Genomic DNA, 14,356 nt, shown 5'->3' with positions numbered 1-14,356 from the left:
GGTGCAGTTTGCATTTTTTATTTTTACGACCCAAAGGGTGATTGGGGGTTGCCCCTGCAAACCCTAAACAGTTCAGGGGAAACTGGAACAGATTTTCAAATAGTCATGGGTAGAAAAACCAGCAGTTTAAAACAGTACCAAATTCACAGTATCCAAGAGTTAAATTCAAAGAATCATGAGCAAAAAATGCAGTTTGTAGCAGTACAAATTGCACACAGGACAAGAGAATAAATTCAAACAGTCATGGGTGGAAAAACAGCTTTTTAAAAGATTAAAAATTCAGCACAAGTCTGTCTTCTTACCACCTTTTCTGTTTTTGTTCGCTGGATTCTGTAGAGAACAGAGAAGATGATGCTACAAGATGGAGGTGGCTGTCTTGGGGTGCCCTGCGCTCACCTTAAGGGATATTGCAGGTGAGGGTGGTGGGCTCAGGGTTGCTTGAGAGCTAGAGAGCCAATTAGGAAAGGCCCAAGCCAAAGGCCAGGGGGCAGTGAACTGCTCTTGAAGAACAGATCCTCTTTGGATACAGACAGGCTCAATCCACACTTTGCTGGTCCTGGTTCAACCTGCAGGTAGGCCCAAATCTAAGGCAGCTAAATACTGCTTTTCGCACACTTCTACTAATCCCTATTTCTAACCAAAAACAAGGATTACATACACAAACACTGTTTCAAAAACACACTCATCTTAGTGTCAGAAGGGTGCAGGTTGCCTTTTTACTAATTAAAGACTCAAAAAAGGCTTGGGGAGTTGCCCCTTCACACCTAAGTAGAGTACAGGGAAAACTAGGACAGATATTGTTGAGTACGGAATTTCCTGACCTTTCTCTATCATGCCGCGCGATTACTTTCTAAATATGCCCATTTGTTCCCAACCAAGATACTTGTCCTTTCTTGCTCTGATCAGTTTTCTCTGTCGCCCTTTCCTGCTCTGATCAGTTTTCTCTGTCCCCTTTCCTTATCCTCCTACAGGTCGTAAAGGTTTGTTACTGTGGAACTGTGTATGTCAATGATGCCATTGTGGAGTTGCCTTTTTTTGATGGTGAGTATTTTTTCACTTGTAATTTCATTTATTCATTTTTGTGCACCCATGTCAATGGTTCTTCATCATATTTAAAGATGCTCAAGGCAATGTTAAACGTGCTATCCTGGTTGTGGGCTCCGTCCTTGGGCATGAGTATACATACAGTCACTAGAGCCTCGTCAGGTTCCATCCAGGATGCTCAGCAAATACCTGAATCATTCAATCCGATTCCAAAGTTAAGTTCCATTTTTCTTTGTATTTTATTCCAATAAGTACTCCATGATAGCTTCGGTATTTTTCATTAACGCCATATAGATTCAACGAGTGCTGTACGGCTTTGCTCTTAGACACATAGAGGGGCAACATTCCTCATTATTTAAAGTACAGATTGTACTCCCAATGCATTTCGGACCTTTACTTGCCCTTCGTCAGGGGTAACTCTACAAAATGAAAACCACCAATTAACAGGAGTAAGTCAGAAGATAATTTTTCTGTACCAAAGAAACGTTTTTTTATAAAACCCCTTATCCCCACTAAACAAATTAATAAAATCAAAATACTTTATGCGCACAAACAAACCAGGATAGAACGCTTAACATTGCCTCGAGCATCTTTAAACGTATTGAATAAACATTTACATTTGTGTGCATTCTACCATATATTGCGTAGTTGAAGGTGTGCTGCTTATGCTCTGTTTCTGAAGCAAGTAATTCAGGGCTATTCCATTTCTTTAATTAATGGTATTTTTATTGCTAATATACGTTCTTTTCCCTTTATGATACCTCTTTCTTATCTTTTCTTGATGAATTCAAAATGCTATTTTCAATCTGTGTGTTTGTGAATATATCTTTTAAAGAAGGCTTTTGGCTGTTTCCGGATGTGTCACAATTAATGGCATCACAGTATGGAAGAATCGTGTGCTGTGTTCAGATACGGTCAGCTGTGGGATCCTGGCTGACTGTATGCAAGATCTGGGGATAGAGGGCACAGCATTGGATCTCCTGAAATCATTCATGGTAAATAGACAACATAATGTGACAATGGGCAAGTTTGTCTCTAGGGCTTTTCCCCTGCCCTGTAGAGTTCCCCAGGGCTTGGCACGGAGCCCAGCTTTATTTAACCTCTATGTTACGCCCATTGTGTCAATGATAAAAGACTCTGGTTTTACCTTAGTGTCTTACGCTGATGACACCCAAATTGTGGTGGCATTAGGAAATTGTGAAAACAACTTTGGTGAGGCATTCAGCTCATGCATGAGTGGTGAGCAACTGGATGGATTTCCACTGCCTGATATTGAATGACAAAAAAACTGAGATTATCATTTTTGGCAATAAACCCTCACTATGGACACTGGACTTGTGGCCTCTAGAGTTGGACTCATTGCCTACACCCTCTAATAAAGTATAAAAGCGTAGGATTCTTGGTAGACAGTGAACTGAAGTTCAAGGACCAAGTCACCAAAATTATATCTGCCTCTCTGATCTTAAAGACGTTTCCTCTACAAAATTCCCAAATACGAATCGGCCAAAAGTGGCATCAGGAAATTACACTGGTTGCCAGTGAGATAACGATGTAAATCAAGACCCTCTGTCTGGAATTTAAATCTCTGCACAGAGCTGGGCCAGACCATTTTAAGAGGAAACTCAAATGGTATGTCCCAACAAGGACCCTTCGCTAAGGCTCTGCTGGGAACCTGATAGTCCCCATCATTTGGGAAGGCCACTTGAGGGGGGGGCGGAGAGTTTTCTTAGGGCCACTGCGATGCTCTGGAAGAGTCTGCCATTGACTCTAAAAACCGCCCCCTCCTTACTCATCTTTAGAAAAGCCTTAAAAACCTGGCTCTTCACACAGGATTAGAAGGCACCTTGCACACCTGCTCAATCCGTTGTTGACACTGCCGTTGCCTTAGTAGAATTTCTATAGCGCCAAGAAGCCCCAATGTATGAGTTGCGCTTTTTAAATTATATTTACATTGCATTACATTACAATGTAAAAAATCAACCAAGGCAATGCCATGTCTCTACTTTAATACATTGCTGATAGCTTTATTTATTATTCCAAAAGAAATTAAAGTAATGCCATACTAATAAGTTTGTTGTAGTGTTAATGAAATTTGATTAAAAAATAGGGGTATGCTGTTATATTAGTTATATAACTATAGTGTCCTGCTTTCTGCTACAAAGCGATACCAAAGGGGATGATGGATAGAGCGCTTGAGCAAATCAAACACTCACCCCCAGTCAACTGATCTGGGTTTATTACATCATCATTCTTTAGCTCACTACACCACCCCAGTTCAGACATGGCCATAGGCAAATCAGCATGACCCTGCGCCTCATGGGAACAGTCCAGCCCGAACTGCCAAGCCATGTCTTCCCTGGACCGGAAACAAGCCCATGAGGCACAGGGTCAAGACTGATTTTCATATGGCCATGTTTGAACTGCAGTGGCTTGGTGAGAAAAATAACGATGGATTAAACCCAGATCTGTGACTGGGGGTGAATTTGTTGCCATTGTGCAAAATTCCGTCTATCATTTTGTGTGCTTTGCTGTTCACCCAATGTGGGAAGGGTATGCCCAGACGTGGGTCCCGTGCTCACTAAGCCTCTGGAATCAAGTTATCCTGAGGAATTCCTGAGCAGCTTTTACTGGAATTCCTGAGCAGCTTTTACGAATTATTATTGCACTGCATACAGACACCTGGTGCCAAGTACAAATGGGGAGGGAAAAGGGCCTGACTAACCCGATCCCAACCCCTAACGGACTCAAGCAAGGGTGCCTCCTTGCCCCATTGCTGTTCTCCTTATACCTCAGTGATTTGCCTCACCATCTACAGCAAGAACTACATTTCCCACCAAAGGTAGCTGCCCAAAAAAGTCATGCCCTACTCTATGCGGACGATACTATTGTGTTGGACCAAACTCCTTTTGGATTGCAAAACGATCTGGATGCCCTGTATAAGTATACTAAGGAAAATTTTCTAATACCTAATTTAACCAAAACAAAAATAGTCTCTTTCTCAGGGAAGAAAAAAAGCAGTAAATATTGTTGGAGACTTGGTGACGAAAAAATTGAAGAAGTTGAAGAGTATACCTATCTGGGTAGGATCTTCACTAAGTCACTAAAAAACAACCGCCAGTTTCTAAACTTGTCGAGAAAATCAGAGGTGCATACAGGAGCACTGCTAAGGTTATATGCGGCCTCGGGAAATAGACACTTCTCCTCCCTCCTTAAAGTCTACAGTGTGAAGATCCCTGCAGTTTTATCGTATGCCTTAGAATACATTCCTATAAAGCAGTGGACATTCCTGGACCTAAAAGAAGGAAAAATATTGAGGAAGATGCTAAAAGTAGCGCAGTCTATCCCAGTACAAGCACTCCACCTTGAACTATCGCTCACGAGCTCCTACTCTCGAGGTATCGCAAACATCATTAGGTGGGCATACAACCTGCTCCACGCAAAGGATGGCACACTTCGCTCCCTGCTTAAAACAGAGACCTTTGATAATGACTCTACGAAGCACGTATTTTATAAAAACATGTATTTCGCCTTCAAACTGGCGAATATTAGCACTGATCTGTTGCTGACTTGGACACCGCCTCAACTGAAACTCTTTTTAAAATGCTTCACCCCAAGACTAAGCTATGACCTTGACTCATCGCATTGCGCTAAATTAACTTTATATAAAAACTTTGCTGAATCAGCGGTATTTAAGAAAACCCAGAACTATATAGATTTTAATCTCACTCACGGCGCTAGGAGATTAATCATCCTGCTCCGGTTGGGCATTCTACCCACCCAAACTCTAACATCAAAATGGCACCAAAACGAGTCACCAATATGTAACCTAGGTAACGGTGGGGAACAGGACTTAGAGCATCTACTGTTCACATGCCCCAATTTAAAAGTAGTAGCGGCGAGAGCAAAACATGTGTATCCTATATATCTCAGATGCCGCATCACCACCGTCAAGGAATTGATCATTGCTTGCAAAACTCCCCCTAATGAACTAGTTTGTTATAAACTGTATACATTTTTAAAACCTTTTTTACCTCTGTATTAACATGAGAATTTGAAAAGCTGTAATAATTGAATTTTATATATTATTTGTGGTCCTCAGTAGAGTGCCAAACCAAATAAAAACTTGTTACTTGTTGTCAAGCTATCCTGGCTGAAGATGGCAGATAGCCAGAAACCGGTCCTAGGAAGCTTGATTCTGGTCCAGGGAAGACATGGCTTGGCAGTTCATGCTGGACTGTTCCCATGAGGCACAGGGTCAAGACTGATTTGCAAAACCCAGATCTGTGACTGGGGGTGAATGTTTTGCCATTGTGCAACATTCCGTCTATCATCTTGTGTGTTTTGCTGTTCACCCTATGTGGGAAGGGTAGGCCCAGACGTGAGTCCTGTGCTCACTAAGGCACTGGAGTCAAGCTATACTGGCTGAAGACGGCTAATAGCCAGAAACCGGTCCTATGATGCTTGATGCCGGTCCAGGGAAGACATGGCTTGGCAGTTCGGGCTGGACTGTTCCAATGAGGCACAGGGTCAAGACTGATTTGCATATGCCCATGTTTGAACTGGGGTGGCTTGGTGAGCAAAATAACGATGGATTAAACCCAGATCTGTGACTGGGGTGAATGTTTTGCCATTGTGCAACGTTCCGTCCATCATCTTGTGTGTTTTGCTGTTTTCTGCTACAGACACATAAACAATGACAAAAAATGTTATGGAATTAGATTTGCACATATAAACACAATCAACACATGTACTAAGAGACAGAGGCTCGTACATACCCATAAGCATTAACATTTTGAGTTTTAGAATGTTTTTATTGAAGTATAGAAAGTAAAATAACACGTTGAATTATGGACCATTGCCTATAAAAATGTAATGGATTCATTATATATCAAACCTTGAATATGTTTTGCTTAAAAGAAATGTGTATCTAGTTTATTATATTATTGAATTACATTTTCATGAACATCAATAAAGAAACAGTCAAGTTGTTTGATGATTCTGTGAAACAAAACGTTTCTAATTTAACTGAAAAAAAGCAAATCTTTCTTTTCGTCCTGGTGGATGACACATTAAAAAGAAAAATGCATTGTTTGCAGTCACCAGCTTCTTTTTAAGAATAGCTTTCAAAACTTCTGTCATCTCCTAAATAATTACCTATTCTTTTTATGCACAACTTGCGAAACTTGCATTTGTATTGGGAGGTGTATCCAAATTTATTTCACACATTATTTAGTCTAATTTTGATTATATCTTTAGAGACACATGCATCATTTCAGTGCACAAGGCTTCAAAATTACATTCCTCCTTTACAAAGCCAATATTTCCATTAATAAAAATAAGCACAAGGAACGACACACAACAAGACACAATCTTTAACACAACACTTGAGAAATATACATGCAAAGATGCATTCCTACACCAAGATACATACTGTGCATCCTTCATAAAAATATGCATACATGCACACAAGGGACAACATTTTCAACACATATTTGCAAATAATCACAATTACCGCACACATACACAAACAGGTTCTAATATAATGACACAGTCTCATAGTCACAGACTCAGTGATGCAAAAATATGCTTGTACAATGTACATACACACACAGGGAACTGATAATATGCAATGAAATACCTTTCTAGACAAAAATAAGGATTTCTATTTGCTGCAGTCGCAATAAAAGAACAAACGGAAACCAATAGCACAACAAATCAAATTAAATAAAAACTTGCTTCATTTGATTCAAATATTAAATCATAAAACCATAATACAAGAAAAACATACATCAATTCTACAAAATATTTTAGAAACAATTAAAAAACATTATTGAAAAGACTTCAGCATCGTACTTCATCGCCCAGTTGCTCGCAGTGTGGGGATGAGATATGACATTGTTTTTCTAAATCTCACAACCCCTTACATATATTTATCAATACAATTGTTCGAAATTTCATTTTCTAAAAGTTTTCATTTAATAAATGTGGGACGGCATTGTCTCAGTCCTAGCTCTTTTACAATTGGCAAAATCCATCTTTTCCTTAGCGATGTCCCGACACTTAACACTCGGCTTGCTGCATTTCATGACATACGTTTTTGTTATATTGACATTAAGTTCTAAGCTAGACATGTATGTAACAAAGCTCGTGACACTTTTTTGCAATCCAGTTTGCGTGCGGGAATAAAATAACAGCGTCATCCGCATATAGTAAAGCTTCTATAGGTTGTTTACCAATGCGAGGTAGATCCCGGCATAACCTGGATAGTGTACCACCTAAGCCATTTATATGCAAGGTGAAAATGAAGAGGGCTAGCACGCACCCCTGCCTGACCCCCTTCTGAACAGGGAAGTTTGGGCTACATTCCCCTGCACTGCCATATCAGATGCTTGCCTGGGCTCCTTGATATAACTGGCGTAGAAATTTAATAAGCACCACCTCTACCCCCATAGACTCAAGGATGCTCCAAAGTTTCTGGTAAATCACACAGTCAAAAGCCGAGCTCAGGTCGACAAAGCATAAAAAAAAGATTCCCACGTTTAGCTTGAATGTATTTTCCAAATATCATACTTAAATTTAGGCCTTGCTCCACCGCGCCTAGACCTGGGCGAAACAAGTACTGTAATTCCGAGATTACTCCCTTCTCTTCTGCCCACGTCTGCAGTCTGTTTAAAATGACTCGGCCTGCCACTTTCACAAAGGAATCCAGAAGTGAAATTGGTCTGTAGCAGGCCGGGTCATTACGATCCCCTTTTTTGAAGATGGGGATGAGTATGAAGTCAGACCAGGTGGGTATAAAACCCCGTTTACAGCATGCTTTTAAAACAGAGGTTAGTAAAGGACCCTACAACAATATGTTGTATTTGTAAAGATCAACGGTTATACAGTCTGGACCAGGAACTTTACCACCAGTGCTTGAATTGATGTCCAGTATCACCTCGTCCACAGAGAAGTCAATGTCCATAGGGAAATAGCTTATGGGACTTGCTGTATGGTCCGTGAGTTGATCTTTGTCGGAGTTATCACTATAGAGCTTGGAAAAATGGGACACCCATTGATGTTCTCCAATTTTAAGGAAAGGGGCATTTACTGCTGTCCAAAACCCTTTTGCATCTTTTAGTTCTGAAGCGTTCTGAAGGGCCTCCCTCAGCTCTGTTTTAATTGCTTCCTTGCGGGCTCTGAGTGAGGTCCTATAGACAGCTCTGGCCTTTTTTATTTCTTCCAGGTCTCTTACAGGCTTATGTAAGGCAAGTTTTAACGCTGTGTGGGCTTTTCTACATTTGGTATCAAACCAACATCAGGGATGTCATCAGTGATGTCACTGACCATGTCATGAATAATGTAATATGTGACATCATCAGCAGTGGATTGCAGGCGCGCGAGTTATAGTTAGTACAACTAACTATACCGGAGAAATTTCAATGGTTTTGTCTGAGTGAAATATCCAGCTAACTATCACACCCCTAAAACCTATGTTTTTTTCAGTGAATTTCTAAGGTTTTTTAAATGCTAATTCCTAACTATAACATGTCTGAAACCTGTGGTTTTTCTCAGTGAATTTCAAAGGTTTTTTAAATGCTAATTCCTAACTATAACATGTCTGAAACCTATGGTTTTTTCAGTGAATTTCGACGGTTTTGTAAATGACAATTTTTAAATGTATAATTGATTTTTTATACTGATTTACTACATTTTTTAAACTATTTATTTTTAGATATTTTATATTTTAAATTACATTACATATTTTTAATATGAATTTAAAAAAAAGTTTTGGAAAATGTTGAAATTCTAATATTGCTTATTTTTTATTGTATATTTTTTAAAATATATTTATATATATTTTATATAGCAGGCAATGATATCCTACGGAAGGAAATTCAAGTTACTGGTATGTACGGTTAGAATTACTTTTCAGGATGAGCACTGGGCTCAAAGATGTAGCACTCAGGTAACTCCTGATAACAGGTGAGTAAATCGCAATTTATAAATCGGCTGATTTTAGAGGACAATTTTAAAGTTCTAAAACTCCACACTTAGAAGAATTTCCAAGTGAAACCAGTCAATGTTAGCCTATGGAAGGAAATTCAAGTTACTGGTAAGTACAGTTAGAATTACTTTTCAGGATCAGTACTGGGCTCAAAGATGCAGCACTGAGTTCTCTACTCATAACAGATAAGTAAATTGGAATTCCTACTTCGGCTGATTTAAGAAGAATATTTGTGAGTTTCAAAAATCGAAACTTAGAAACTTTTTCAGCAAAAAGCAGGCATTGATATCCTATGGAAGGAAATTCAAGTTACTGGTAAGTACGGTCAAAATTACTTTTCAAGATCAGCCCACCAGGTGCCTCCAGTATGCGCCAGGGGGCTGCGCTGCAGAGAAGTGTTCAGAGGCCACGCCCCATTTTACAACACTCTGCAACGCAGCTCCGTGGCGCATACTGGAGGTACCTGGTGGGCTAGTTGGCACCCAGGGACCCTCAGGATTGACAAGGAATTAATTCCCCAACCTAAACCGCGCCACAGGGTGTGCTTGCAAACATGTGAACTCAGGCCCGCCCCCTCCCTTCAGCACTGCGCAGTTAGGGGATTAACTCCCATTGAATACTGACGGTCCCTGGGATGCAACTAGCTCACCAGCTACCTCCAGTAAGCACCACAGAGCTGCATTGCAGAGAGGTGTAAAAAGAGGCGTGACCTCAGAACACCTCTATGCAATGCAGCCCCTTGGCGCATTCTGGAGGTTCCTGGTGGGCTAGTTGGCCCACAGGGATCCCCAGTATTCAAGGGGAATTCGTTCCCCCTCTGCAAACGTGCAAGGGGGCGTGTTTGAAGAGTGATTAAAGGAGGGAGCATGGCCTCCGGCGTGATGCCGGTCTTTTTTACAACTTCTTTTTCTATTTTATTGGCCCTTAGGACCCCATCCCCCAGGGCCTGCCCCCTAATTTTTTTTTTATTCAGAAAATGTGGAAGGAGGGTTGCGTGACCACACTCCCGAGGCTCCCGCCCTGTCATTGCAAACAGAAGTGTCCCGGGGGTGGGCACCCCGGGACACTGGAGGAGCTGGCCCTGGGGGGTGGCGGTCCACAGGGCAATAATAAGGCTCCAGGAGGGGGGCTGCGTGGCCCCCCTCCCAACATCTTCAAAGCTGCGGGGAGGTGGTAGTTCCTGGGGCTTGGGGGTCTGTCACGGAGCCCCACATTGTATTATTTAGAGCCCCGGGGAGGTGGCTGTCCCTGGGCATATAGGGGGGTTTAAACCCCCCACGGGGTTTTTTTAAATGAAAAGAAGCCCCGGGGTGGCAGTCCCCGGGGCTGTGGGGGGCCGTGAGCTCCCTGCAAATTTTGTATATTAGCCCTGGGGGTGGCGGTCCCTGGGGTTTTGTGGGGCCTTTGAGCTCCCCATCCATGTATTTTACAAGCCTTATATTAGCCTACGGCTCCATATGGAGTCATAGGGGTGGTGGTCCCCGGGGCTTGGGGGGCCTTTGAGCCCCCCACCCATCATTTTTTAAGCCCCGGGCCCCCCATTATAATATGCATATTTCCCCCTGGACTTGGCCCCCCTGGGGCTAGTTAAAAAAAAAAAAAATGTTTTCTGCTGCAGGGTGCGCGGAGCCTCCGCACATCCGCTATTTTTAAAAAAAGGCCCAGGGGATCAGGGTGTTTCTACCCTGCCCCCTTTCCTTGTTTTTCAAATTTTTTTCACTGCTTTCTTGTGCCTCAGTTCTACCGAGGCACACGATGGCTGCCAATACTTCCTGGTTTGGAGTGTTGACAACCAATTAGCATACTGCTTGTGCTCGGTTTGGAGTGTTGACAACCAATTAGCATACTGCTCGTGCTTGGCAGGGTGTGCGGATCCTCCGCGGCCATAGATATATATGTGATTGAACTACTGAACGGATTTACACCATTTAACTAAAGGCACGACTCTGAACCAAGGGCTACCTTTATGCTAAATTTAGTGTAATTCCGTTCAGCAGTTCGGGCTGTAGCTGCGACTAAAGGTTCCTATGGGAAATTACATGTGGAAAACACGTTTTCGGACACCCTTTTTTCTCGGCCCCCGCTTGACGAATCACCCCGAGACTTTCAGGATAGGAGTGGACTGGAGCAGGCCAAGAGTTTTAACATTTCACGAAAATTCGTCAAACGGCGCCAAAGTTATTCATATATATATATATATATATATATATATATATATATATATATATATATATATATAAAACATTGGCGCAGTTTGGTTTTCCCTACTCTGCAACATCAAAGGTCCGACAACATCAAGACTTTCATTCACCCCCCATTGTCATCAACCCGAGGTGCTGTCTCACTAAGCATCCTGGTAGCTGCAGTTCGGAGCATTCAAAACGATCTGCAGCAGGTGAGCCCACTGGTAAAGGGGAGGAGCGGACCACACCAGTCATTCTTCAGGCAGCAGGAAAGAACTCACCGCATTTTCCATTCTGGTGTTGGGCGCTGAAGAAGGCGAAAGCCGAAATGCATTCGCCGCCACCGAAGCTGTGATAATGAAATAAAGGCCTTTCCAAGCTGTTCCTCGTTTGGGCTTCTACTTCTTTTTCGGAGAGAGATTACCTTGGATATATATATATATATTGTATGCCCACTTGGGCTCCATGGTTGCCAACTTTGGAAATTACTTTTATGGTTTCTTTCGAAAAATGGCATTGCAATCTGATCCATTCATTTTTATTGTTGCAGCTAATTTTGCACACTGTAAAAATATGCACTTTCAGCAGCATTGGGTGGTAAATGTAATTATTTATTGTTTTAAAAGCACATTATGAAATATAATTGTTTTTATCTATGTCAATAATTGCCCCCATGTCTGGTTACTTGTATTTTAGATTTTATTTAATCTAAAGTATTTGACACTTTGCTACTGTTTGCACCAACAATTTTTTCAGCATTTGTTTGTTTAAATTGAGAATATTGTGTGAGTGTTGCACAACGCATTCATAATAGCACTATGTTACTAAATGTTGAAGTATGTCTTCACTTTTCATTATGTAAATGAGCACTGTGCACTTTAAATAAGGGTCATCAGCCCCATGTCTGTGTCATGTGATCAAGGCTTGTAAAAGCCGAAACGCGTCATGACGGCGTGGTGTTGGGTCGCACAATAAACTGAAAACCTGCACTATCTATGGGTCCTGCCTCGTCATTCAAGATACGAATTCGTTTCTGACGTTTGTGCTTACCGAAGATATTTCTGAGACTGCTTCCCCGGAATCGGCAAGACCCCCTCGCATTTGGGCAAGAGCGGCTTGAAGCATCCGTTTTGCTTGCAAGACTCTATTCATTACTCCGGGAGAAGGAGTTGCTGACGGAGCCCCAGGGACAGCGGATATTCTTGTCAGCGATACAGGAAGTGCGGAAGCGGTTCCGGTTGAGAGGTCGGCGGAGGTCGATCGCAGCCGGGAGCTGTAACGTGTATTCTTGGACAACTGAAGGACTCTGCGTATTTTCCCTGTGCGTGGTGTGCGAGGAGTCTACTCTGCTGTACTAACTCAAGTAAGAGTATCAACAAACTCTGTATGTTCAATTCTGACCCAACGAGCAAGTACCATGTCCGCCGACACGGTTAGGGGGCGTGTGGAGGCATCGAGGGGTATGTTTACGGACCCCCCGGCTGGGGGTGTTTCAAATGGTGTAATGACAACTTCGCTGCCAGAGCCCCTAAACAATGCAAAAGAACTATTTAAAGCGCTGGAAAAGTGTTGTATACAGGAGCAAGCTAAATGATGGGAACACTCTTCACTCACAGGTTATCTTGAAGTGGGAAGAGTGCCTCGCGGCTTAAGATGCATGCTAACGCCGTCTTATGAAAACCCCGACCCGCAAATGCTTTTGGACTGGGCACAATCTAATTTGGAATCGTCACGACGTCTGATGCTAATATTTGTTCAGTATTCAGCCAATTTTCGCAAGGACATGGAAATACGCCTGAAACGTGAAGAGGAAATAATAAAAAAACGGAAGGCGTACAAGTTCCAGCGCGACCGTTTGGATTTTGAAAACGGTCAAATCTTCACCTTAGTGAAAAAATACGACAATCTTAAAGCTCGTAAGGCCACCAATGATGCAGCCTCGGCAAAACCTGTGGGGCCAAGCAGCAGTAATATTGAAACTGAACAAGTATCCATATCAGAAGACAGCTCACAAATTGACAGCGAATCGGATTCTGAGTTAAAAAGAAAAGAAAGGTCGGGGTTTCGAAAGTTTACAATGGGACAGGAACTGGAGGTCATGCAAATGGACAGGAAAATGACGCTCAGATCCCGTACCCAAGGAGTATCCGCCACCAAATCTGCAACAGGAAACGCGCAGAAAGGCGCAAATGCAACCGCAAGCGGAAACGCAGGGGGGAGGAAGAGAAGACAAAGGGCGAAGTGGCAGCGCAAGTTGCGCAACCAGGTACAAAAGTAGAGGATTCACGAACTGTTGTCAACTTGTCTGACGTTGCACTAACCGAGGGGGAGACATCCATTTTATCCCTAGGCTTGTCATACAGTGCACGTTGTGACTTCAACTATGCAAGTACCAGAATTGACGTATTTAAATATGTTCGTAAACTAAAGCTGAAAAAACATTTTGCTACCACCAAATCTGCAGTATCTGATTTACAGCGCGCCCCCGAACCCATGCCTGTAACAGGGATGGCCCTGACACAGGAACTTTTGGAATTGCAACGGGACGAAGGGTTGCCTACTCAACCAATTCCCGGCTGGGAGTTAGGACCTAAGTTGCAACCGACCCCGTTCAGACCTAAATCCAAGTATTGCCCCCTTCTGCTCAAAGACAAATTGGACAGTTTTCACGATAAGGTTTGCGCAGATTTAAAAAACTTGCACATTAAAGTATGCAACACAACCAGAAGAAGGAACTACATGGATACACAATATTTCAAATTGATCAAAAAACTCAAGACAAACAAGAATGTTATTGTCCGCCAATCGGATAAAGGCGGGAATGTTGTGTTGTGGGCAAGAAATCTATATATGGATCAGCATTAGGCCAACTGACAGACCGGGAGTGCTATAAACGAACTAGCGCCTTGGAAGTACAACAGGCACATAAAGCTATCTACTCCAGTCTGATCGCTTGGAGAAGCACTGGCCTGCTTACAATGGAGGAATACAAATATGTCAAAATAGAGTGTCCAACCACACCGGTCATCTATTTTATTCCTAAAATACACAAGGACCCATTAAAACCACCTGGGCATCCTATTATTTCTGCCAGTAACAGCATACTGGAGAATGTAAGCAGATATATAGACTTCTTCCTACA

General features: G+C 42.3%; 1 protein-coding gene across 1 annotated transcript in view; it reads left to right on the top strand.

Moving 5' to 3' along the window:
- Positions 1-14,356, top strand: part of LOC147733208 (mucin-5B-like) — an 875,769-nt gene that overhangs the window by 361,081 nt on the left and 500,332 nt on the right. The window contains exon 11 of the mRNA XM_086957740.1: positions 972-1,041. Coding sequence (XP_086813866.1) covers positions 972-1,041 — 70 coding nt within the window. The remainder of the gene's footprint in view (positions 1-971; positions 1,042-14,356) is intronic.

The sequence above is a fragment of the Lissotriton vulgaris genome, chromosome 2_1 (assembly GCF_964263255.1).
Source record: "Lissotriton vulgaris chromosome 2_1, aLisVul1.2, whole genome shotgun sequence".
NCBI classification, from domain to species: domain Eukaryota; kingdom Metazoa; phylum Chordata; class Amphibia; order Caudata; family Salamandridae; genus Lissotriton; species Lissotriton vulgaris.
This window is presented reverse-complemented; position numbering and strand designations above follow the sequence as displayed.